The following is a 27,996-nucleotide window of genomic DNA, read 5'->3' on the forward strand; positions in this document are numbered from 1 at the left end:
GAACTGAAAGTCCTGTCAATTATTCTGTTCCGTTACAAAAAAATAAATAAATAAAAAACGGTTCTGAAAAAGCACTGGTATAAACTGAGAAATGAGTAGAAATTACATTTATGCGTTTTTATCCAAAGTGACTTACATTGCACTTATTACAGGAACAATCCCCCTGGAGCAACCTGGAGTTAAGTGCCTTGCTCAAGGACACATTGGTGGTGGCTGTTAGGATCTAACCAGCAACCTTCTGCTTACCAGTTCTGTGCTTTAGCCCACTACGCCACCACCACACCTAAATTATTTTCTGTGGTAACTGGCAGTATGCCACACATGTTGTCCATAGAGCGAGCTTAACTTGTATTTAACACTTAATATTTCCTCAAAGGTTCATTATGCAATTTGAAGCAAAGAAGCCATCCGTGCAAAACGTAATGTTTGTAAACTAATCCAAACAATTGTATGAATGACGGGATGAGCTCTGCAATTTGAAATATATTTACATCCTACACATCCATTCCAAACCCATTTGATTCTCCTTTCTACATGGAACACAAGAGGAGGAATTCTGAAGAATGCTGATGCTGCTCTTTTTCCATGCGAAGAAAGTGAATGGTGAATGGCTTTCAGTCCCTAACATTCTGCCTAACATCTCCTTTTGTGTAGGTTATGTGAGTTATACAGGTTTGGAACAACATGAGCATTTGTATTTTTGGGTGAACTATTCTTTTAAGGATTTATTTGGGAAGAGTTCCTCACTTGTCTGACATAAACTTTTAGATTCATCTTTAAAAACTTGAACTGACCGACTGTATCAAAATGGATAATGCCTGCTACATATCTACAAATCTCGAGCATATACTGTATGTATGGTGAGCAGTGACTGCAGTCTCTGCAGCTAAAGCAGAACGATGCGAGTTCCCAGCATCTGCAGACATTTCCTGATCTACAGCACCACTCTAATGGACACCGTCCCATATACAATGCAGTATTCTGAAGAGGTTTTGTGCTCGATCTATTGATCGAGCTTATCTCTCTCTTCTGTTTTTGTCAATTCCTGGCCTCAGACCTCTCTTCAAAAATATAATGTTTTGCTATTTCTTCACAGTTTTTGGTTTAGAATGGGCGAGAGAGGGCGGTGAAGGGGTTGTCCAGGGAAATGGAGCCACATCCAGCCTAATCTCAGAGCACCAACCCCTCGTCAAAATGCAGAGAAAGTCTAAGCAGAGATGTGCGGGGCGCTCAGCAGTTTCATTCATAATTTATGACTGCATGCTAAGAATTAAAACCAGGAAGCTGAGAAAAAGGTGACACAGAGATCTAAAGCAGGAAGAAGATCTGAAGGGAGTGAAAAAGTAGACTAGGGGTCGGCAACCTTTTTGACATGGAGTGCTATTTTTTTATTTTCCTGGTCAATGGCTGTGCCGAAAAATTACATAAAATTGAGTTTAAATTCATCTTAGCAGCCATTATAGCCAAGTCAAAATGTTTAATGAAATAAAAATCTAGTTAAAGATAATTCATGTACCTTTCCAGTTTTTCCACAATACAGTGATAAAATGCAATACATATATTATTACAAAACTTTTTCTTTTTTTTTTTTCTTTTTTTTTTTATGAACAGGGTGTGTATAACCTACTACTTCACTCACTAACATTTTGGAACGCAGTTGTCATTTATTATAACCCAGCAATGATTTATTGTTGCCCAGTTTGTCAGTAATATAATACTGTATTATTTTTATAACTTTGAGGATTTTTTGTAGCCCTTACAATAGCAATATATTTCTGTTTTATTTCCTTTTCACCTGGAGGCTGCAGTGTATTGTTCAACGTGTTGCAAAAGGCAGTATTTTATGTAAGCATCGTAGGCAGCATTCGTAGCAGTACTGTAACAGTAAACATACAAGACACGGCAGCCCCTCAGCACACTACAGTAGAAGGAAAACAACATTGCCGTTTATCAAGCGCTGAAACTTTGCTTGGTGCAGAACAATCTGGAATAATGTTAAACATTGTAACGGTCACCTCTTTGCAACCTGAACTTGTTGATCAGAACGCAGGTGTCTCGACATGCCTTTTTGAGAACTGAAGTTCTTTTTAACTTGACACAGAGTCTAAAAATGTGCCAGTCCTGCGTGAGACACTGAAGAAACAGCGAGACGCAGTGCAGCAGTCAAGGACGTTCGTCCATCACGCTTAAATAGAAAAACAATGGGAAAACAGAGCAGACGCACGCACAAACATGTTCGGTGTGAACGGCCCCTAACACATCCGTTTGCGTATATGTAGTGAGAGCGCATGGGCGAAACAAGTTCAGAATGACTGTATATTTTTTCACAAATTACAAACCCAAACCCAAAATTCTACTTGAAAAACTGACTTAACCCGGTGGACCTCTAATGTGAACCGCTCAGAGCGCTGACAACAGCGTATTCGCGCCGCACGTGTACCCAAAACAACATGTCACCCCTCAAGCAGTTTTTGCTGAGCTTTCCTACCGATGTCTGGGGCCCCACGCAATTGTGTGGTGGTTAAAACCACTACTGTATGATATAATCATGTTCCTGCATGTGAATTGTCACAGAGCATCTTGTGAAAGTGCTTTAATGAAAGAAAACCTGTCCTTTTGTACAAAATGAGTTAACACAGTTAATGTCACAAATTTGCTTATTTGATTACTGATCACGAAATTGTGTGGAATCTTAAATATTTCTTATATTATGTCATTGTAATCATGTAATCACTAGCATGTAAGCAACAGTGAGAGTGGAGCTATTTTATTTATATGAAGTTTTTCGCACCTGCATTCCAATCTACATCTTGATGTAATCCTTCCTCGTGATCACGCAACATGTTTTCATCAGCTGAATCAGAGACTAAACACTATTAAAGTGTGACGAGACTCGCTCTGCACGTGCAAGCCATTCACACATCACAAGCTGATCAACTATTTAGCCCTTTTCGGTGAATCGCACCTGCAAAATCCTAAAACATTTGTCCCATGTTTAATTTATATTTTGAATAGACTTGAAAAGATTTTTGAACCCCACAATGTGGGTTTATGTTTTGTCTTTTAATCATTTAATGTAATTTTGAGTGTGACCAGATTTAACATAACCTGTATGCTGGGTTGGAAATCTCAAGGATTAATAGTGGCGTTTTCCTTATTACATCACGTGTTGTTTTGAAAAAGAACAAATGAAATACGAAATGTAGGCTGTCATCCACGCAGTCTGACCGAAGCAAAGTGGGCTCATTTACTCGTGCGATTAACCGAAAGTGACGCGCTGCTGGCTTGTGATGGGCGAATGGCTTACACGCCATGATCATGAGGAAGGATTGCATCAAGATGTTGATTGGAATGCAGGTGCGGAATTTATATAAATAAAATAGTCTACTCCTCTCGCCTGCTGGCAGAGCGACCCCTGACGTAGACAGACAGATGTAGGAAAGAAAAGAAAAAGGAAAGCAGAGCAGAGGAAAAAATTAAAGAGAAAAACACAACCCATGAGCAAGAAAAAAAAAAATAGAGTTTAAAGGAACAGTTCAGCCAAAAATTAAAATTCATGCCATCATATTGTCCCAAACCTGTATGTTGTTGTTGTTGTATTTTTTTCTTCAGTGGAACAATAAAATAAAGAATTTGTCGGATCTCTTTCCATATAACTGCATTTCATAGTGACCACGGCTGTTAAGCTCCAATAAGGATATGAAAGTATCCCATATTAAAATATAACAGCATACAGAGTTGGAGCCACATGAGGGGGAGTAAATGATGACATAATTTCTTTATTTTGGTTAACTATATCTTTTAAATAAATTGGCTGAGTGAAATGAAGAGAACTGCCAAGAGATTTGTTGCAAGATCTACGTTACCTTCCTCCAGTCTGAAAACCTATTTTTTACATTTTAATAATGTAAGACTGCCTGAAGAATTAAGAACAGCAATAATTACATGTAGACAGAAAGGCTTTAACACTGTATGACTAATGTACGTTTTAATCTAATGAAAACTTTGTCGCTCAAAAGTGTGATTTTCTATTACTTAAAATTATTAAGTTATCTGAAAGTAAAATGTGCAACATCAAGTTACTTGTATGACTGTAATAAAAATGCTGAAGATGTTCTTTCCTTCTTTATCGGAAAAATAATGATGACTGCTGCTTTTATTAAGCAAGAGCCCAAGTCTGATGGCTAAAATAGCTGAAGTGTTAATATTAAGATCAATAAAGAGCCATGGTCCATACCCGGGTCTTATTACTTTGACTTGGTCTGAATCTGGGTCTTAAACTTGGTTGGGGTCTGGGTCTCAGCCTAAGGCTTAGAGAAGACCACAATGTCCAGCATAAGCCTTGGTCTAGTAGTTTTCTGGGTCTTAGGGGTCTAGTGGTGGTCTGGGACTGGATCATAGGGGTCTGGTATTGTTCTGGGCCTTAGGGGGCCTGATATTGGTCTAGAACTGGTTTTTAGGGGGTCTGGTATTGATCTGAATCTTAAGGGTATGGAATTGTTCTGGGCCTTAGGGGGTATGGTATTGGTCTGGGTGCTAGGGGTTCTGATATTGGTCGAGTCTAAATCTGGGCCTTGAGGGATGTAGTCTTGGTCTGGATCTTAGGGGGTCTGGTATTCGTCTAGGATCGGGTCTTAGGGGGTCTAGTATTGGTTTGGCTTTAAGAAGGTCTGGTTTTGGTCTGGACTGGGTCTTAGTGCACCTGGTATTGGTCTGGGTTTTAGGGGGTCTGGTACAAGTATGGGTTTTAGTAAGTCTGGTATTGGTCTGGGTATGGGTTTGGGGGACCTGGTATTAGTCTGGGTTGTAGGGAGTCTGGTATTGATCTGGGTATGGGTTTGGGGTACCTGGTATCGGTCTGGGTTTTAGGAAGTCTAGTATTGGGTCTTATGAGACCCTGGCATTGTAGGGAGTCTGGTACTGGTCTGGGATTGGGTCTTAGGGGACCTGATATTATTTTGGGTTTTAGGGGGTCTTGGTATTGGTCTAAGATTGAGTGTTAAGAGAACCTGGTATTGGTCTGGGTTTTAGGTGGTCTATGGGTATTGTTATTGATTTAAGGGGGTCTTGTTTCGGTCTGGGTGTAAGATGGTCTAGTTTTTAGGGGGTGTGTTATTGGTACAGCACAGTCCTACAGGACCTGGTATTGGTCTGGGATTTAGGTGGTCTATTATTGGTCTGGGACTGGGTTTGACTGAGATTTGGGGGATCTGGTTTTAGACTGGGTTTTAGAGGGGTCTGGTATTGGTCTGGGACTGGGTTTTAGGGGATGCAGTGTTGGTCTGGGTCTTATGGGATCCTGGTATTGGTCTGGGTTATAGGGAGTCTGGTACTGGTCTAGGATTGGGTCTTAGGGGACCTGGTATTAGTCTGGGTTTTAGGGAGTCTAGTATTTGTCTGAGAATGAGTTTTAAGGGGTCTAGTATTGGTCTGGGAATGGGTTTTAGGGGACCTTGTATTAGTCTGGGTTTTAGAGAATCTGGTATTGGTCTGGCTTTTAGGGAACCTGGTATTAGTCTGGGTTTTATGGGGTCTATTATTGGTCTGGGATTTAGAGATTCTGGTATTGGTCTGGGATTTAGAGAATCTGGTAATGGTCTGGCTTTTAGGATACCTGGTATTGGTCTGGGTTTTATGGGGTCTAGTATTTGTCTGGATTTAGAAAACCTGGTACTGGTCTGGGTTTTAGGGAACCTGGTATTGGTCTGGGTTTAAGGGGGTCTGGTATTTGTCTAGGACTTTGTTTTTGAAGACCTCTTATTGGCCTAGATTTTAGGGGTCTGGTATTGGTCTGGGACTGGTTTTTAGGGTACCTGGTGTTTGTCTGGGTTATAGAGGGTCTGGTTTTAGTTAGGGCTGTGTCTTAGGGTACCTGGTATTGGTCTGGGTTTAAGGGGGTCAAGTATTTGTCTGGAAATGGCTTTTAAGGGGTCTAGTATTGGTCTGGGAATGGGTTTTAGGGGACCTTGTATTGGTCTGGGTTTTAGGGGGTCTTGTTTTTGTCTGGGACAGTGTATTAGGGGACCTGGTATTGGCCTGGGCTTTTATGTGGCCTATGGGTATTGTTTTGGGTTGTAGGTAGTCTAGTATTGATCTGGATTTTAGGGGATCTGGTCTTGTCTCCAACCCATGTAATGAAAACTTCCAGTAGACTAATAAAATACTAAATTAAAGAGGGTCTTCAAAAAGATGAAAGACTAAGAGATAGAGAGGCTTGAAGAAAGTTCTGGAGACAAAAAACAACAAACACTGTATGATACAGATACAGTAAAATCTTTCCACACAGTACAAAATAAAAGACCATACAAACAAAGAGAAAAACAGAGGATGTTTGGAGAGTGTTTTAGAGAGAAGACAGGCAGTACTGTACCACGCTGTGTCTCTGAAGTAATGTACTAGATGCTCCACTCCTTTATCCAGAGTTTGGAAGAGCCAGAGGGAGAAAAACAATACGGAAAGATCAGTCAATGAAGGATATATACACAGTGAGATGGCAAGGGTAGAACAGGTAGTGACCTCATCACACACAACATGCACACAAACATTGTAATATTAAGAGGTAAAGGGCAGAATTCACATGCATTTCACATGACAAATGAATGCAAAAGGTAAATAAAGGGAAATGCATTCAGCTCCATACTCATAAGCATGCTTGACAGGGGGCGGAATTAAAAGGATAGTTCACACAAAAGTGAAAATTTTGTCATCATTTACTCCCACCCCATTGTTCAAACTTACTATTTTTGTCTTTCTTCCGTGAAATACAAAAGGAGATGTTAAGTATGTACAAGCTTATGTTTTCCGTACAACAAAATAAGCACCATAAAAGCATCATTAAAGCATAATAAAAGTAGTCCATACAACTTGTGCTCTACATTTCAAGTCTTCAAAAGTCACACAATAGGGTTGTGTAAGGAACAGAAATGTCCTGGAATTTCAATGTCATGGAATTTGACATATTTGGGATAAAATTAATGTATTATTGATACTTTTATGGTGCTCATTTGTCCTTTTTGGGTATTGTGTTTTTCAATAGTCTTTCTTTGTAGACATGTGCTTGACGGACATCTTTTTTTCAGCGTCTTCCGCAGGACTGCCGCATTTTTTAGACACCGTGTCAAGTTAAAAAGAACTCCAAAGAGGACTTAACGCAACTATTACACTGTTACACATGATTCTAGATTGTCCCTCACCCAGCAAAGTTTCGATGCTTGATAAATGGTGTGTTGAGGGGCCACAGTGTTAAAACTGCATATTTTTATTGTTACGAATGTTGCCTACGATGCTTAAATAAAATACAGCCTATTGCAAAAAATTAATTGCCTGGAGGTATTCAAATTGAATGGTACTGGTCGGGTTGGGTCTTGCGTACGGACCACAACTTAATGGCCGTGCGGACTTCTAAATCTGCCAAACATCTGCATTTGTGTTTCACGCAAATGATAGTGTATTAGAATGATATGGGTTAGTAAATGATGACAGAATTTTCATGTTTTGATTCCTGTTCTGTCTGGACCACTCAATCTGGTCACGTTAACAAAGAGAGAGAGTGAACATACGAGCTTTAGAATCAGAGGGCGAGTTGTTCTCTGAGTGTCCAACAGCGTCACATCAAAAGCTGAACATTAATGAACTAGCAGCTCTCTTTCTCTATCAGTCTCCCACAGCTGTCATCTGTCGGCATTAGCAGTCATCATGGCTTAACCACAGCACACAGACTCTCTCACCCACAAGCCTCAAAATGGAAGAACCTTTCAATCAAAGCTTTTTTTTATATTAGGTGATTAGTTTACATAAAGGTGATGACAGCTATGGTGCTGTATAGTACTTCTGAACTTATATTTGTAGTGTTTTCTGAATGAACTTTTATGAGGATATATTTGTATACTCATTTAGAAATTCAGTATTTAAGGAAAAGTTCATCAGTAGACATGATAATGTGACTGCTCTATTGAATTTGGATGAAGGACAGCAAAGAAGACTGGACCATTCACATCCGCAACTGTTAGCAGTAGGGGAAGGACAAGAAAACAACATGAGCTTTGCAGGTCTGCAGACACTGAACCTGGAGGACAGACAGGGGACAGAAGGAGATTAGACAGTGGATTCGTGTGCGTGACTACAGTGGACACTAGGGGTGGATGCAGGCAGACATGCAGCAGGCACTGGGACTGGTGCACAGACTGGTTCGTCTTGTCTGATGGTTTAGGACTCACTCTGTCTGTGGAGGCGTGGCGCAAATGGCCGCACACTCGCCCGCTGTGGGTGTTGCCAAGAGGAGAGGAGAGGGGCAAACAACATGCCCTGCACAGAGGGAGAGAGAGAGAGACTGAACCCAGCACCCCACACAAACACAATCACTCACAGATAGACTGACTTCAGCACATTTAAACAGGGTAGAACATTTAGACTGCACTCTAAAAACCGACAGCACCTGCTTAAGATCGAAAACTAAACATGGAGTCATTGTTTTGGTGCTAGCAAAGGTAGAAAACTTCCAAAACATGATCGCCAAATGGAACATTTTCTAATAAAATTTGGTGCAATATCACTTTTGTTATACTGCTGTTTTAAAATTCAGAGAGTGAATAAAATAGAGGTGAATAAATCATGAACAACATGGAAGAAATTAGCAACAATATGCGTAGACTTGTGATTAGAAATGTAATCAGAATTTAATAAGTCTAGACTGTTTCACAGATATAACTCAAAACAAAGTGGAATATAGCCCCATGCAATTATTGGGGTCTATTCAGTTTGGAAAAGTGGGAAAAATTTACAAAATTGCCAAATTTGAAAGAACAGAACTGTCAGGGGAAATTCATTTCTTTATAGTACTCTAGTTATTTGTAGGTTTGGGGTTGCAGACTTACAAGTATTAGCGAAACAAAACGTATATCTCAGATTTTAATTTCCATCATACATCTAGAGTTTTTTCAAAAAATGTACTTTTTCAAACCCTTCCTAGACCGTTGGCCCAATTCCCACAACGATTTCCACGTATCATCTAGAGACCCTCATGACAAAAAAGTTGTCAAAAGAATTGACCCTTCACTAAGTTCCATCCCCCTTGGTCATGGTTGCTCGCTCTGACAAGCTCTGCAGAACTCCCCACAGGAATGAATGGGAGATTGCTGTGAATGGCACGTTTTTTTGCTAAATATTCTCATAAACGGAATGGATAATATTGTTAAGTGGGCTGGAATGAAGAATGACATTGTACAGCATATTTATATAGCATTTTTTGTAACAGAAATCGTAAAATTACACATTAATTTGATTAAAAACTGTGGAGACTGAATCAGAAAAAAGGAAAACGATTATCAATCATTTGAAAAGATGAAACCGTCATTTGATAGTGATTACACATCTGATAAACTTAATGTAAGTGAACAGAACTGCTTATAACACCTCATAACACTCATTTTGATGCTGTGAACTGTTCATTTACTATAGCTTTTACTATTGCATGAATCGTAAATAAATTAACATTCAGTTATAAGCTTTAATTTACCTTGGAGCAAATTTAGGTGTCCTCTCTGATGTTATTCATGCTCATTTGGAAATGAGAACTGACACAGTTTGATCCATAATATACTGTTCTTGACATTTATTTAAAGTTTTTTTTTTTTTTTTAAAGAACTGGGTACCTTGTCACTATTACAAGTGACCCGGCAACATCATGTTTTACATTTGTTTTGGATCATTTTGATAAAATCACGCTTAAAACTACTCTAACACAAATTACGTAATGACGGCCTCGGCTTTTTAGGCGGGGCTTAGCAAAGGGTCAATTTGAATTTCGTAAACCAAAAATACATGCGTTATATCTTCAAAACCATTTTGTGCAAAACTTCGTGAGGACAAACGGTCTAGGAGTTTGTAAAAGTAGGTTTGTCAAAAAATAATGGAAACATTTTATAGACGCAAATCGGATTGTTTTGCTTGAATCGGAATCAGAGGAAAAATAACTTTGATTCTAGCCCATGTGGTTGTAAAGATATTAGCCAAAACAAGAACAAGAAGAAAAAGATGAAGAAGAAGATCAGTACAAATATTGTGGATATCTAGTTTACTTGTTTAAAATACTTGTAAAAACTTCATAAAGTCAGCCAAAAAGATTATAGCTTGAGATTTTGGAAATGTGAACTACTCAAGTGGAGTGTAGATTTGTGTTCCTTTAACAGAGTTGCTGCCTGAACAAATAAAAGTAATACCATATGTCCATACCAGAACAAACCTACACAATCTCAAAATAGATTACTATTGAAGACTATTTTACATATACCAGCTGGAGCACATATTCAACAAGGCCTATAGTTCACGGGAGATTTACATTTGATTATATCATATTAAAACTCTTTATGTATCAATATATCAAAACATACAAATTAGAGGTTGATGAATATTGGATTTTGCTGATACTGATGGTGCTGAGAGAAAGCTGATAACCGATTAATCAGCCGATAGTTTGTAAAATGTAAAATTAAATGTGTTAAAAAAGTGGCGAAGGAAAGACTAAAAGTGTCCAAATTTAATTAAATTACATTTATAAATTAAATTCCACATGCAGTTTGCTGTGCAACCAAAATACTAGAAAAAAATAAGATTGGGGTGTAACGAGGGACTTTCAATAACCCAAAATACATCAGGGACTCTTTTTTTTTAAATGTCTGTACTCCCAGCTACTCACACAAACAGATAACGGAAACAAAATCTCTAAAAATCTACAGAGTACTTTATTACAACATAAATACTATATAAGAGACATGAGCAGTACTTCAACAGTATCATTAGCAATCACTTGTCATAAATGTCCATTACTCACTGAATGTGAGCCGCTCTGAATCTACTCTTGGAGTGTGTATAAAACAGTGCCGTGTTTACTTTAAAGCACTAATTAATTCAATTAAATTGCAGCCTTTTGCATTTTATAATCACATAAGGCCATATCCCGATTCCTGTTTTTATGTTCTCAAATATAAGACCTCCTCAAACAACAATTAAGACTTTTTAGATACCAGTATTTAAGACTTTTTAAGGACCCGCTGGAACTCTGTGTAAGCGATTTCACTGTTCACTGATTTCACGCATTGAACAGCACAATGCATCATGGACTTCAGCAATGTATAAACAAACACCTTCCACTCCAGAATATTCATTTTTAGTGGCAAGAAAACTGATTTGTTGTCAAAATGGAATGCTATCTTACTTTTACCAGCAAAAAATGCTATTTGTAATCAGATTTTCAATAGTTATGGATAATTGTGCAGCACCACAATAGCGTTAATGTCAACATGAAATGAGGGTTTTTGTCTTTGCACTGCTCACTATGGCTGTGGTGATACAATCATATTGTATCATCATACTGATGATAATAATTTTGACATATTGCAATTCATTTTCTAAAGATATTGCACTGATACTTTTGATTAGTGATTTCCACCAGGGGTGCTTAAGCAGGTTCAATGGATTTCAAAGTACCCCCTTGAAAAATAGTTGTTTGTATATTTTAATGTATGTATACATCATGGTAACATTTGTAGTAGTGCCTTTATTGAATTAAAATGGAATATATTTTCATTTTAATGAGCACTGCAAAACAATATTTTTTACAGTAATGTAAAAATTGTACTTTACATGACGGATGTTGTTAGGTTCTTTGAACATGTAATCTGTTACCCAAGGGTCCCTTCGCTCAAAACTGCTTAAACACACAGCACTCCAGTAGACTCTTATTGGAAAAAAACAAACACTTGTCAGAGAAATGGCGGACGGCAACAGATGCTAAAATAGGATTGGTCATAAACGCTTTTAAGGCAGGGCTTAGCAAAGGGTCAGTTGGCTTGCATACTCCATGGCCCAAGCTGATAGGTTCTTAGACATGTAATCTGATATGCCAATCAATTTGCACATCTTTGTCTAAAGATGCCTCAGTTGTTTGCAGGTAAGCAGGTTTCACTGCAGTACCATACAGGTGTCTTCTTTCTGAAACCCTCCTCCTCCTAAGCACGCGATTGGCTGCTGCTGTAAGCAATCACGTGGGAGTCGGGATAAATTTCCTGCATAAATTTCCCAAAAGAGTGATCTCACAAATGCAATTCTTTTTAGACGTGTTTAGTTACTTTAGCATGTTTGCTGCAGATTCAATCCACAATGAGTCTGATATCAGCATGAGACGCAATGTATAGAATAGGCTTATTTTGAACTCAACAGTCTTTGTTATTAATTTTTTAAAATTGCATTTAATAGCAGAATTCCTGGTGAAGAACTACACTACCCATGATCCTGAGGAGAAAATATCCACCAATAAGAGAATTGCAGTGAAAAAAGTGCACCAAAAAATCTCTGTAGCTCCGCCTACTCCCATGATGCACTGTAAATGACGCAATCGATTCGCTGTTCCTACACTCTCAAACTAATTATATATTTGCAAATATCTGAATATTTTGAAATACAATTATTATACAGTATATTGTTTTATACTTAAAATCAACAACTTTAAATAAATAATATTTTACCATCATTTTTAATTTGATTACGTTATTCGCAATGCTTCAAGGGATAGTAGTTCTTTTACTCAAAAAGGGCGTTAAGTATACAGTCTTTGTCTTTTTTAAACACCTTTCTGCTTCAAATCAAAGTCTGTAATGTGATTCACCTCAGAGCTGGTCGGTTTCATTCATGGCTTACAAGTGTTCCTTTAAAGACGTCATAAACTCCATGGAAGAAATGAATAGGACAAATACTTTCAGAACCAAAGACTGCTGAAAAAGTGGGCGGGCACTGTTGTGCTCTATTGTGAAAAATATATCGCTATGTGCATCATATCGTGTAGACAGATGCTGATATCCAGCCCTACTGTTCACCTGCAGACAAAAAGTCATAGGTATGAAAGAGCAAATGGAACAATTTTGTCCTTATGATCTGGAGTTATCGGTGTTCACAGCCTGACACAGGCAAATGAAATTAGTGGTACACGGTCAGTCATTTGTGATAAAACGGCAGGCCAGCCTCTACTCTCGAGGGCGGATACAGATGTACTCATTTCTTCTGTGCCTTAGAGCACAAATTTGGAAGTAGAAAATGAGTCTGCAAGTTATTAAAGGAGATATTTCATGCCAGAGCTTCTTTTGTAGAACATTATACTGAGGGTTTTTATACTTGGGTCCTCTTTAAAAGAACCTAACTCAGAAAAATAACAAATGCCAATAAATGGCAAATGGAGGAAAAGTCACCAAGTCTTGTACTGCTCAGATAAAGGAAAACTTTTTTTTTTTTTTTAAGTTTATTACTTAGTGTATATACATTTGTTATATTTAAAATCTTGGGTTTTTTTTACATTAAAAGAGAAATGCAATGCTTGTTGAATGGGAAAGTCAAGTGAGCACGGAGCACTTTATGAGAGGGGTCTGGGTCAAAAATTCTGCGAACTGCGCTCAGACGCCTAAAAATGAACCAAGTGTGAAAACACCCTAAGAGAATAAAATAGTCCTGTATTTTACCCGAGACATATCCATCTATCATTAGCTGCGTTTCCATCCAACTATTTTTATGCGCATAAGAAATCCTGAATGGAAATGTTTGATATGCGAATAAACTCAAAACTCCCATGAAACTTAATGTGCTAGGAGGAAGTGGATTTTCTAGAGTTTCGCATTACTTAAAATGCACATTAAAGTGATGGAAACGGCTTATTCGCATGAACGATGACGTGTTATAACCAACTGTAAAGCGCAATGGCAATATGCTTGTCGGATGGTATAGGTGTGCAAGAGTTTGACGTGACTGGCTCAACGAAAGGCCCGACCATGACACACAATTCTTCAAATGTAGCCCTGGTTAGTCGAAAGTGCTTTACCCACAGATCGTCATTAAAGTGGGTCCTCACAATCCACCAGAACTGTTTTGAGTGCGGGCACTCCCAGGTATATGCAGGCTGTCGGTGAATAGGAATAGAGATTTGAGCCCTCATTATGTGAGTTATTGCACTTAATCTGTGATGTCTCCTAGAAACATTTAATAACATAATGTACAATTGCTTTATAACAGCAAATAAAACTCTCCCCGAAGCAAAGATGTCATTCAGCTGCTCCATGACAAAGAAGGCAGGCTCCCTCAAGATAATGCACATTTACAGTTCATGGAAACATGTGATGTTTCGCATTTTCTTTAGACAAAATTTCAGAAATGCACATTAAAAATGTGAAACATTTTGATGGAAACCCAGCTATTGACAAATGTGAAAGGGCAGATGCCTATTTTAAATGTTATTGGTCTTGGAAAACTAAACTAAAGTTGTGTTTTTTTTAGAGCTTGCTAAAATTGAGCATCAGCTGCCCCAAGTGAAATCTGAACTGTTCCTGTTCTACTGGTACTGGCCTTGACAGAAATATCCTTAATGGCAAATGTGTTTCCCCATCTGGTCCAGGTTTTCTCAAAAGGTCTTAAACTAATGTTAGCTAAACGAAAAGAAATTCAAATATATTTTAGTCTTGCAAATTGAGCAATTAATTTGCTTGTAGCAGATAGTAGCACTTGTTTCTGTCCACTTCTCCAAAACACTTACATGACACATATGATACCACTTACCAAGGCCTTGAAGTACTCTTTTTTTTTTTTTTTTTTTTTTTGGGGTAAAAAAAAAAAAAAAAAAAAAAAAAAAAAAAAAAGAAAAAAAACACATTTCCATCTTTTTCAAAAGAATTACACAAAGTAGTTAACATCATTATCCCAAACACATTCCAATAGCAAATATTTATCACCACATACAGTATTTTTACCTTCTCTGAAATAACATGATGATATCAGTTATGCTGTTGTCAAGCTGGGATTGATGGTTGAATCAGTTTCGAGCTGTCAAAGTTAACACATTAACACATGCGATTATTTAAACAATTAATGAGCTAATTTTTGTGCCATTTCTAAAAACTGATTTGAACTGATCAGAGCCACAGCGTAACACTTAACATAAGTAAAATCATCTACACTGTGTTGGTGGAATTCAATTAGGTGATTCTTACGAAACCTGTCAAGAAAATGTCCTGGTCTTATTTTACTTATTTTATTAGGAACACTATGGTCCTAATAAAGTCCCCAAAGTGGTCTTCTGCTGTTGTAGCCCATCCGCCTCAAGGTTTAACAAGCTGTTCATTCTGAGATGCTATTCTGCTCACTACAATTGTACAGAGTGGTAATCTGAGTTACCGTAGCCTTTCTGTCAACTCAAACCAGTCTGGCCATTCTCTGTTGACCTCTCTCATCAACAAGACGTTTCCATCCTCAGAACTGCCCCTCACTGGATGTTTTTTGTTTTTGGCACCATTCAGAGTAAATTCTAGAGATTGTTGTGTGTGAAAATCCCAGGAGATCAGCAATTACAGAAATACTCAAACCAGCCCGTCTGGCACCAACAATCATGCCACGGTCCAAATCACTGAGATCACATTTTTTCCCCATTCTGATGGTTCATGTGAACATTAACTAAAGTTCCTGACCCGTATCTGCATGATTTTATGCTGCCTCACAATTGGCTGATTAGAGAATCACATGAATAAGGTGTACAGGTGTTCCTAATAAAGTGCTCAGTGAGTGTATATATTGTGCCGATAGCAAATGAAGTCAATTTGTAGGGTTATTACGTTTTTTACATTGTGACATTATTTTCATGACAGTTTTGCACATTTTAGTTCACAATTATCATTACCAAAAAATATGTTTTTTTGTGTAAATTATTAATAATAATTATAATTAGTACTAATGAATAGTATTTAGTATTAAATAATAGTAGTTCTCCCTTGGCCTTACATTGTCGCTGATTTTAATTAAGAAAATTACTGTCAAACATCTTTTTTATTGTAATATTGTAAAAACATGAATGTGTTAAGATAATGAGAATTGGGGGCTAAAATGTGCTTAAATGTTCTGAAAAAAATGTCATAAAAAATCTTTATGGTTAAAATTGTGTACATGTTATATTGATCCTTACATTAATACATCAAATAATGATCAAATGATGGAGAAGAGTGTTATAACCTGTCATATGGTGTAGATCACATTAGTCTTCTGCATCCTTCACTATATAGCGCTCAGGACCGACCTAAAAGATTGAAATTGCGGCGTGCAAATTGCGCTCAGTAGCGATTTTGCAGCCATGTTTGCGCTGTTGCCTGATCTGAATAATTCCTTTAGTGAACCGGACACTAAACCCGCGCAGACAGTGTGCGAAAATAACTGACACTTTTACTGGCTGCAATTCATGGCATGAGTATGGGGCGGGACAACCTGTTTGTCTTAAAGGTAAGGCGTAATTTTGTTTGGTGCTGCTACTGTGCTGAAATTGCACACTGTACCTTTAAGATAATCCATACTGTAAGGTAAATATAGCACTGTTGATTCAGCAATAAAGGTGACCAAAAGCTGCCCATATCGTGCTCTCTCTCTCTGTGTATACTCACATTATGTGCTCTCCATGGTGTTTGAGTACTCTTGTCTAGGTGCTCCTCTGACCCCCTGTGACCCTCTGACCTCTGCTGGCAGTGACATTGCAGGACCTCCACTGGAGAACACTATGAAGAAGACAAAACACTCACTTAAAGCCCTATAACACACAGTATGATCAACATCCCAACTGTTATGTTTGCAGGCACATTTACAAGAAAGCAGGGAGCAGATTACAACACAAAATACAACATTGCAGCTAAGATCTTGCACACAAAATAAATTGGTCAATCCCACAAAAACTGTCAAGAACATGTGCAGCTCATATTTCCCCCCAGAATCACACTATAAAATGAGGAATTATATTTTGCATAAAGAAAATAAAGACTGTTTTTGAACAGTTTTGCACTGTTTAATTATTTTCATGGTAATTAAGCACATTTAAACCCACCAAATTCTCATTACCGTAATTTGAAAAGGTCTTATATCATTATTTTTGCATTACAGTAATAAATATATTATTCAAAATTCAATCATAATCTTTCATGTCTTTATTGAACACATCCCATTAAACATTCACAGTGCTGTGTTAAAAGTAAGTGAACCTTTGGATTTAATAACTGGTTGATCCTCCTTTGGCAGCAATAACCTCAACCAAGTATTTCCAGTAGCTGCAGATTAGACCTGCACAATGTTCAGAAGGAATTTTGGAAGTCATGATGCTCCCTCCACTGTAGTTCACCGTTGGGATGATGTTTTCATGTTGGTATGCGGTGCCCTTTTTACACCATACATAGTGCTGTGTGTTCTTCTCTAACAATTCAAATGTGCGCAGCAATGTTTTCGTTGGAAAGCAGCGGCTCCTTTCGTGGTGTCCTGCCATGGACACTACGCCTGTTTAATGTGTTCCGTATAGTAGACTCATGAACAGAGATGTTAACAAGTTCTAATGATTCCTTCAAGTCTTTAGCTGTCACTCTAGGGCTCTTTTTTCAACCTCACGTGGCTGGACAGTTACTTCTAGGGAGAGTAGCCACAGTACTAAGTTGTCTCCATTTATAGACAGTTTGTCTAACTGTGGACAGATGAATATCTAAGCTCTTCGAGATAACTTTGCAACCCTTTCCAGCTTTATGCAAAGCAACAATTCTTGATTGTAGGTCCTCTGAGATCTCTTTTTTTGTGAGGCATGGTCCACGTCAGCAGATGCTTCTTGTGAATTGCAAACTCAAAATGTTTGAGTGCTTTTTATAAGTCAAACTACCTCTAACCCACACCTCCAATCTAGTTTCATTAATTAGATGCCAGGTTTGCCAACTCCTGACTCTAATAAGCTTTTGTTGGTCATTAGTCTAGGGGTTCACATACTTTTTCAAACTTACACTGTGAATGTTTGAATGATGTATTCAATATGAACAAGAACAATAATTTGTGTTATTAGCTAAAACAGATTGTGTTTTTTTTTTTTCATTATTGTAAATTAGATGAAGATCAAATCAGATTTTAAGACAAATGTATAAATAAATGCAGGTAATTCCAAATGGTTCACATACTTTTTCTCGTCACTGTATGCAACTCTGTGGAATTGCGTATACAAATAAACACATTTTAGTCTGTGAGTGATATGCTTGCTGTATTCTTTTCATTCACGTTAATGATTGTCATGTGGTGTGCATCACGTGTTTGACCAGCCAACATCAATTTTGTTTAAATTATATAAATATGTCACTTTGGACTACAAGAAAAAGAAAATATGGTAACTGATTCAGTTGTAGTATTTGACATATGACATATGACTAACCATTTATATGGTTGGGAAAAAAATTGCCCTGAGAAATGGAAAATGACACTAAAAATCAGTTCCAAAGTTCATTTCTGAAACTGAAATGTATGCATGAGACAGAACTGCTTTTTCCACATAGTAAAGCAAAGCAAGTAAAAGCTTTCTGACTGGCAAGAAATGTTTTTCTTAACATACTGATTACTTCAAACAACAGTAAATATTTATTCAGTATTACGCACCAGCTGCTGTGAGAGTTCAGTGATCATTCTGTCTTTGCTTCCGAGTTCAGTTCTCAGATCCTCCACCTCTTTCAGGAGCAGCGTCACCTAAAGATTAACACAATACATGACAATCCTGCTACTGTTTGCAAAGTATTTTTGCAGAATACGTACACATACATCAGCCAGATGTGATAAGATTTTTGAGTACGTTTTATGTATAGCCAAATTTCGGTAATATCTTTTAACACACTGTGGTTTGTTGGTCATTTTACATGTCAGCCAGATGGTTTCTTCCAGTCTAAGTGGCCAGTTCTTGGCCATAATAAGCTGCTTTGAGGACCAGACTTATGCTGATAGTCAGAAGTTTGGATTTGTGAGACTAGGAGCTCAAGGTCACCTGAACGACAGTGATACATTACATCAATAGACGAGTGCATAAGGCATGATGGCTTTAGGAAGCCAAAGAATGGTGTTCCTTTGCTCAACAATCTGCCAGCAATGGCAACTTCCCTTGCAGTGAAGGTGTTTGGAATCCAAAACATCCATCTAGCATGAGCTCACTGAAAACTGCCTCTGTCACTTTCGGCATATGGCTCAGACCTAGAAATGACCCCAGGAGGAGCGTATGAGCATATGGACTTGGGTCTTTGCTGAGGAATGTGCAGATTTCTGTTGGCTTGGCCTGAGCCAACTGACCACCAAAAGACCCAACAGGAGACCCACAAAGAAACAGCTTCTGAACTTTACTTGGTCTTTTCCAGTTCATGTTGAAAACCTTTGGATTACCTATGAACTAGTCTCAAGTAGCCAGACCTTTGATTAAATTGCAAAAGGTTTTGCAGTTTGACAGAATATAGAGAAAAATAACACCTACTTTCTTAGGATGTCAGAATGGTTATTTACAGACATGCAAATTTCATTTGTCTTGCTTCATCCTGGCTTTAAAATCTGACCATAGCATGAGCCAATAGCATTCGAGTACAGCTGTGAAGGAGTATATCATTGGTTTGACCCACTTCAGTGAACTAGTTGGTGATTTGAGTCTAAACAAGACTTCTTGTTCAATAATGAACTGAATGCCCTGGTACATCTCGTTCAGGACATTATAAAAGCTCATAATTATTTTACGCTATAATTGTTGTCTTTTTTATAGCTTAATAAAAGTCAGCAGTTCACAACTTAGTAGATCTGTAGACACAGATTGTAGCAGATTATAATAAAGGACAATTAGACTTGTTCCGGTCGTGAACAACTTAGTCCTTTGGTTTAATGGCTCGCTCAAAACTAGAGCTGTCAGAATTATCGCATTAACGCATATGATTAATTAAAGTTTAAAGCGTTAATTTTTCTTAATCGCAATTAACGCATTGACCATTAATACAGCATAAACACTGGTGTGAAGGGCGGAACCTTTGTAATCTGTCCGTCCGGAGTCATTACACTGATGCACACGCCACAGTGCCAGAGCCCTTCAACCAAGATGAGACTACAAGCTTAGCATTTAACAGCATAATGTGATGGTCCCATAGACATTCTATGGGCAGTGCTAATGTAACACACTACTTGACCATTACGCTCTCTCCTATGATAGAGCCGAGGAGGTTGTTATCTCGAGGAGGTAGCGTTTGCCTGTCAGTGATAAAATGATAGAGAAAGGAGCTCTTAGCGCTATTTGATGTACAAAACAAGCCCAGATGGGACCTGTGATAGAAATCAAGTATTTTCCTGCCTTTGTGTGTGTGTTTGTTTGCAAGCACTTTCATGGTAAGTTCAAAGCGGCGTGCGACCTAGGTGTTGTGGCTGTAACGTGAATCATGAACGCAGCTTCACGGTTGCTGTAGGAAAGCGGCTAGCCACAGTCTACCAGCAGATTAATATTGTGGAGGATGAGAGTTTAAGGGATTTAAAGCCCACTGCAATGAGTATGCAACCTATGTGGGGACTAATTCTTTCAATTAGTCAAACTCCCACTTTGACTTTGGGAAATATTTAATGTTTATATTGTGGAAGGCTTTGTTTGGAAAATGTTAAAAAAGCATTATATTGTTATTTTTTGTTTTGTATTCTTTCCTAAGATAGAAATAAATGAATTTTGACAAGAAAAAAAGTATATATAGTGTAAAATTTCAGCACTTTTAAAATCTGTGATTTATCGCGATTAATAAAAAAATAAATAAAATGTGTGATTAATCGCAATAAAAAAAAAAATTTGACTGACAGCACTTCTCAAAACACATAAAAGATGCTGATTTGTCACCTCCTAATGGCACAAATGCATAACTTGCAGAAATGGTCACTGAACGAATCAGTGAACGAATCTGAACAAATCTTTTTGGTGAGTGGATTCAAAAGATTTGAGTGACCGGATGAATTATGAATAAAAATGAGTGATGACCACACATTACAATGATATACGGATGTTATTGAAAAGAATAATTATTTTTTAGGCTAGTATTGTTCTTTTTTCTATAACTTGATAAAATTGTGCTTAGCAGTTCACAATATGACAAATATGCTTTGTTGTCATTTGTGGGAAAACTCTTATTATGCTTAAACACTCGGCAGTGCTGAAGTCTCTAAATTTAAGAATAATTAGACTTGTTCCAGTCGTGAATTACTCTGTACTTTTGGTTCAATACAATTATTCAAAATATAAAGTATGCTCATTTGGTGCAAAAATATGCACATTTACTGGCGCAAAGGCATCATTTGCAGAAATTGTCAATGAACGAATCAGTGAACAAATCTTTTTTGTGTGCGGATTGAAAAGACTTGAGTCACTAGGATGAATAAAAATCCTCGCCACTACTAAAATATCTTCTCTTACTAAATACGTTTAATAAATTAATGTTTAAATGTTTTACTTTAGTTAGAAGGAACACTACTCTCCACAAAATAAGTTTGTTCAAAACACAGAACAAACAGTAAATACAGTTAAAAACAATGTGTTCTTAAGTAAAATTACAAACATAATTCAAATGCAAAATTTGAAAACGTACCATTTACTGAGTGTCAAATTTATTTTTCCCTGCAGCCATTTTTCGGAGGCCTGGGTAGCTCAGTGGTAAATACGCTGGCTACCACCCTTGGAGTTCGCTAGTTCGAATCCCAGGGCATGCTGAGTGACTCCAGCCAGGTCTCCTAAGCAACCAAATTGGCCCGGTTGCTAGGGAGGGTAGAGTCACATGGGGTAACCTCCTCGTGGTAGCTATAATGTGGTTCGTTCTCGGCGTGGTGAGTTGAGCGCAGATGCCGCGGTGGATGCCGTGAAGCCTCCACACGCGCTATGTCTCCATGGCAATGCGCTCAACATGCCACGTGATAGACACGGAGGCAACTGGGATTCGTACTCCGCCACCCAGATTGAGGCGAGTCACTACGCGACCACGAGGACTTAAAAGCGCAATGGGAATTGGGTATTCCAAATTAGGTGAAAAAAAAAAAAAAAAACAATTTGGAAAATCCAGTGATTATCAAAGGTGCTCAAAAGCGCTTACTGTATCAACCCAGTCCCTTGTAAATGCAACATTGTTTCCTGGTGGACTGATAACTCTCAGAAGTCAACACAACAAAGTTTTTCTGAAACACTACCTGTCTCGATTAACAAACCTCATCAGTCTAAGAGGGCATTAATGTAACGGAGGACTCATCATATTTTTAGAAAACTGAACAGTATCTCCTGACAAGCAGGTTTAAACAGATTCAAGCAAAACATTATATGGCTCTCCACAAGCCTGTATGACTGCAGCATAAGAACCCTGGAGACAAAGCTGCTGAAAAGCACGTACAGTAGTTCATAATGAACAGGGTTTATTCATTTACAAATCAAATTGACACTAGATTCAAGAGGTGCCACATGGGAGGGAAGGGTACATTGTGGGACTCCAAATGATTTGAAGGAAGTAGGAGAGAAATCAATTTCAGTGTCAGTTGAGAATGAGTATATCTACATAGTAAAGAGTACAGGCAGTGTCAGAGAAAGTTACTTTTAAAAGTATTGTGTTACGTTATTGTGATACTCTTAATTGAAGTATCTAATGTATCTATTATGGAAAGTAAAATGTTAGATACTGTTGCACAACCTTTTCTCAGCATCAGTTGGCTGAGCTTGCAGGTGTTTTTTGTGTGGCATTTGAGCTATTTCTGATATGTGCATAAATAGTTTACATACACTGACTATACCTCTGTCCTTTTCTCCAATTAAAAATTATGTAAATACTTTTGATGGTAAAATCCAAAACTTGCAAGACGGTCTGACCAGAGAAAGCTAACATTTTGTGTATTGTATACAGTAGGTCAACATGACTCTGATATGGAGAAACAAGTGGTTTTTATTTACCACTAAATACACTGAATAACAATTAATGTTACTTATGGTATTATGGTGTAACATGTTGCTTTACTTGATACTTTCAAAAATTAATCAGATAACACAAAGGCCATTACTCGTAACATGTTACTCCCAATGCCGATAAAGAGAGCACAGTGCAGTTTATTTCTGTTAGCTCCAAATGATCTTTTAAATACTTGAATGAATCGTACAGTTTTGCATGTCTACATTTAAAGTAGGGCTGTCGATTTAACGTGTTAATTCAGTGGGATTAATTATATAAAAAAATTATGCATTAAAAAAAATGAACACAATTAGTCATGCCCCCGGGGAATAAGGAAGATTCCTGAGCAATTCAAGCTTGAAGTACCACCTGTTTTCTCCAGGTGGCAGTAAGCGAAACGTCAGCTGTATAAGCAACGCGCAGCTTATACAGAGAACAAACCAACACTTCAGCAGAGGACACCACACGAGGAAGCATTCTTATGTTCAAAAAACAGCTTGATGGAGTGCAAATCCAAACTTAGGGATATCAAAACGTGTTTTTTGAAGTATTAAACTACGTTTAACTTGGCACACCGACCTAAAATGGAAAGTTTATGAAGCGATGCAACTAGTGTTGTCAAAAGTACCGGTAATTCGGTACCAAGTCGGTACTAAAATAAAAAAGATTCTACAGTACCGAGCACCAACTTAATTCGGTACCCGTACACCGTCTTACTGACACACGACTGCTTTCAAATGCTCACACGCTTATTTGAGCATGTGCTCCATTACTCCTTTTACACTGAAATGCACAACTAATCAAATTAAAATCGTGATACGCCCTAGTGTGTTTATTAAACCGTGAAATGCTGCAATCTTAGTCTGTATGAGCTTTAAATGAATGTGTGAAGCAGACCATTCATACACTGGAAACTCCACAGACTATGAGAATCATTCACGTTGTATAAGAGATCACAGAGCAGAGCACTAATCCACTCTGAAACGTTATTTTGATATAATTAATCACAGCATTTGTGCTTTAACAATCACACTGGGCCATGTAGTGAACTGTTTCTCTGGAGAAGTTCAACTTCAGTCAAAATAAAAGCACAATTCATAATAAAAGCTAAACTCCTGAAATTTAAGAAATGGTAACAGAAATATATTATACCTGTATAGTAAAATGTAATCCTTATTGTAGAAATAATAATAATAATAATAATAAATGTAGCAATATATCGCAAGCAAGAGTGCTTTTGTACTGAAAAGTTTGTTAAAAATCCAATGGTATGTTAAGTAATTGCTACATTTTACTTGTTAAAAGTTTAAGGATTTTTTTTTTTTTTTTTTTTTTTGATTAGACATTTTGATAATGAAATGAAATTAAAATTTAAAACATGGAATTCTGAAAAAAAAAAAAAAAAAAAAAGAATAAAACAGATTTCAGTAGGGCTCTGCATTATAAACAAGTGTTAGAAACACTTGAAGGAAACATGCATATCTTTTAATTTATTATTTACATTGAAAAGTAACTTTAACGTTAGGCTAAAGGAGTGTGTTCAATAGCACATTATCATATTAGCACATTTCTTTCTGTGGTATCGAAATTGGTATCGAGAACCGTGAAATTTCACTGGTATCAGTACTGACCACTGAAATTTTGGTGCCATGACAACACTAGATGCAACCAAAGTGAGATGCTCCAAAAGGGTCCATCTGATGCAGGTGTATATTGACACGTCCTTAGACAAGCCCTTATAATAAATCTCGGACTGACTGACAAATTCAATTGCAAAATTGATTGCTATGAACTGTAGGCCAATGATAGGCTTATTTTCAATAATATGCAAATAAACAATACATTGGATTCTAAAGCCTCTTTTCTTATCAATGCTTAACTCCTGCCACAATAATGTAATGCATTTTCATTTCTGAATATTATTATTTTTTTAAATATAAATAAATATATATATTTGTGCTGTCAGACGCTTAAATTTTTTAATCACGATTAATATCATGTTTTGTAATTAATCAAAGATTTTAAAAGTGCTGAAATTTAACACTTTATATCACTCTTTTCTTGTCAAAATGCATTTATTTCCATCTTAATAAAGAAAACAAAACAATATGTAACAATATAATGCTTATTCAACATTTTCCAAACAAAGCCTTCCACAATATAAAGATAGAAATGCACTAAAATATCACCAATTCAAGTAACATTAAACGTTTCCCAAAGTATAAGTGGCAGGTTGACTAATTTAAAAATATAGTCCCCACATAGTTTGCATCTTTACTGCAATGGGCATTAAATCCCTTAAACTGCCATCCTCCATAAAATTAATTTGCCGGTAGACTGTGGCTATTCACTTTGTTACAGCAATCATGAAGTTGCATTCATGATTCATGTCAGAGCGTCAACACCAGAATCAAGTGTCGCTTTCAACTCACCATGAAAAACGCTTGTAAACAAAATGTCTCATTTTGCGTTTTGATGATAGTTAAGATTTGGTGTGTTTCTGTGGTAATTAAAATGCGCCTTACACAGGCTGAAAAATACTTGCAAGCTGAAATAAATAATTCTCTCTATTATTATTCTGTCATTTCACATTCTTAAAATAAAGTTGTGATCCTAACTGACCTAAGACAGGGAATGTTTTCTATGATTAAATGTCAGAAATTGTGAAAAACTGAGTTTTAAATGTATTTGGTGTATGTAAACCTCTGACTTCAACTGTGTATGTATGTATGTATATATATATATATATATATATATATATATATATATATATATATATATATAGTAGTGTATATACATTGATCAGCCACAACATTAAAACCACTGACAGGTGAAATGAATAACATTTATTATCTCATTACTATGGCACCTGTCAAGGGTGGGATATATTAGGCAGCAAGTGAACAGTCAGTTCTTGAATTTCATGTGTTGGAAGCAGGAAAAATGGGCAAGCGTAAGGATCTGAGCGACTCTGACAAGGGCCAAATTATGATTGGGTCAGACCATCTCCAAAACGGCAGGTCTTGTGGGGTGTTTCCGGTATGCAGTGGTTAGTACCTACCAAAAGTGGTCCAAGGAAGGACAACCGGTGAACCGGTGACATGGTCATGGGCGCCCAAGGCTTACTGATGCGTGTGGGGAGCGAAGGCTAGCCTGTCTGGTCCAATCATACAAAAGAGCTACTGAGGCACAAATAGCTGAAAAACTTAATGCTGGCCATGATAGAAAGGCGTAGCCACAGACCGGTCAGAGTGCCCATACTGACCCCTGTCCACCAACAAAAGCCCCTACATTGGGCACGTGAGCATCAGAACTGGACCATGGAGCAATGGAAGAAGGTGGCCTGGTCTGATCAATCACGTTCTCTTTTAGATCATGTGATGCTCTGGGCAATATTCTATTGGGAAACCTTGGGTCCTGGCATTCATGTGGATGTTACTTTGACATGTACCACCTACCTAAAGATTGTTGCAGACCACGTACACCACTTCATGTCAAAGGTATTTCCTGATGGCAGTGGCCTCTTTCAGCAGGATAATGCACCCTGCCACACTGCAAAAATTGTTCAGGAATGGTTTGAGTAACATGAGAAAAAGATGTTGACTTGGCCTCCAAATTCCCCAGATACCAATCCGATTGAGCATCTATGGGATGTGCTGGACCTAAAGGATCTGCTGTTAACATCTTTGTGTCAGCTACCACAGGACACCTTCAGAGGTCTTGTGAAGTCCATGCCTCGACGGGTCAGAGCTGTTTTAGTGGCACGAGGGGGACCTACATGCTATTAGGCAGGTGGTTTTAATGTTGTGGCCGATCAGTGTATGTATGCCTTCAAATTAGCCACATCTTTAACAGTATAAAATGATGGTTTTTAAACTTTACTGAAGGAATTCCCATGTTTGCCGCTTTTCCTTCACAATCCACTACAACTCATTGAATTCATTTTTGTATTTAATTTATAGTCACTATTTATATGTATTGATAAAACTTATTTCAAGCATTTAAGCATAAACCTTTAGATAAAACATTTTTTAAGATCACTAGAAACATCAAAATGTCTAAACCTTTAACTGGTAGTGTACTGTAGTGTAAAAACAAAAACTATTTTTGATCATTGAGAAACATATGAAAATGATTAAGAGATTACAACTGAAAAATCAAAATGACAAACAAAGATTTGAGGAAGGAGGTAGAAGGGACTATTTACCTTTTGATTAAGTAAAGATTGGTCAGTAGATTCTGGGGTATCTGGAGCTTCTGAAGTGTCTTCAGCTGAACCATCTGCCTCCATCTAAAACAAAAACATCTCAAATTAACAGTGTCTACACTGTAGGAGTGGAGAAAAGCACTGATGCATCATGATTATTTCTCAAACAATCTGGATCGACCCCCAAATAAAAATCATCATCTGAAATGTGTAATTAACTATTAATAATTATTTTCATTTAAGAAGCATCTTCATGACACAACATTATAAGTGCTAAAAAATGGCAGGCGGTTCTCATGGAATAAGCCGATGTTTTCTTTCTCAGAACGAACAAAAGCACCCTAGACGTACAAAGCCTGCGATTATACATTCAACATTGTTTTAAAATTAGTTTGTTGAGGGTGACGTCATGGAAGCTTGTCAACCATTGTAAGTGCCTCACTATAACCACGTTTTTTTTTCTCCCCTTTTCTCCCCAATTTGGAATGCACAATTCCCAATGCGCTCCAAGTCATCATGGTGGCGTAGTGACTCGCCTCAATCCGGGTGGTGGAGGACAAATCTCAGTTGCCTCCGCATCTTATCACGTGGCTTTTTGTGTGCGTTACCGCGGAGATGTAGCGCATGTGGAGGCTTCACGCTATTTTCTGCGGCATCAACGCACAACTTACCAGATTTGTGCTTTTTTTAAGAAAAGGAAGGATGAGTCGAAATTATTTTTTTGTGTTAGTCAACATTATGCCACAAATGCTGTCAGTTGAGCTTAATTTGTTTTGAACACGGAATATTCCTTTAAATCAAGTTGCTGCAAGTCGCTGCAAGAGTCTAATTGGTAGGTGTACCTATTCGACTGCTGTATTCAGGGGTGCAGCAACAATTATGGGAGCATACTCACCACTTTTAGAAACAGGTCGCAAAAACCCATGATTATTTACGTATCATCATAATGCACGTCTTGCTTGAGAACTTTGTGAAATGTTTTAACTGAGTCAGATAAAGTCAAACCACAGC

At 37.6% G+C, this 27,996-nt stretch overlaps 1 protein-coding gene across 1 annotated transcript in view; it reads right to left on the reverse strand.

Annotated features, from left to right (window-relative positions):
- The window catches only part of ccser2b (coiled-coil serine-rich protein 2b), a 169,204-nt gene that overhangs the window by 13,744 nt on the left and 127,464 nt on the right, over nucleotides 1–27,996 (reverse strand). The window contains exons 7-9 of the mRNA XM_051666952.1: nucleotides 26,986–27,069; nucleotides 18,463–18,549; nucleotides 16,458–16,568 (exon numbers count right to left, since the gene is read on the reverse strand). Of these exons, the coding sequence (XP_051522912.1) occupies nucleotides 16,458–16,568; nucleotides 18,463–18,549; nucleotides 26,986–27,069 (282 nt within the window). The remainder of the gene's footprint in view (nucleotides 1–16,457; nucleotides 16,569–18,462; nucleotides 18,550–26,985; nucleotides 27,070–27,996) is intronic.

Source organism: Myxocyprinus asiaticus, chromosome 32 (genome assembly GCF_019703515.2).
Source record: "Myxocyprinus asiaticus isolate MX2 ecotype Aquarium Trade chromosome 32, UBuf_Myxa_2, whole genome shotgun sequence".
Lineage (NCBI taxonomy): Eukaryota > Metazoa > Chordata > Actinopteri > Cypriniformes > Catostomidae > Myxocyprinus > Myxocyprinus asiaticus.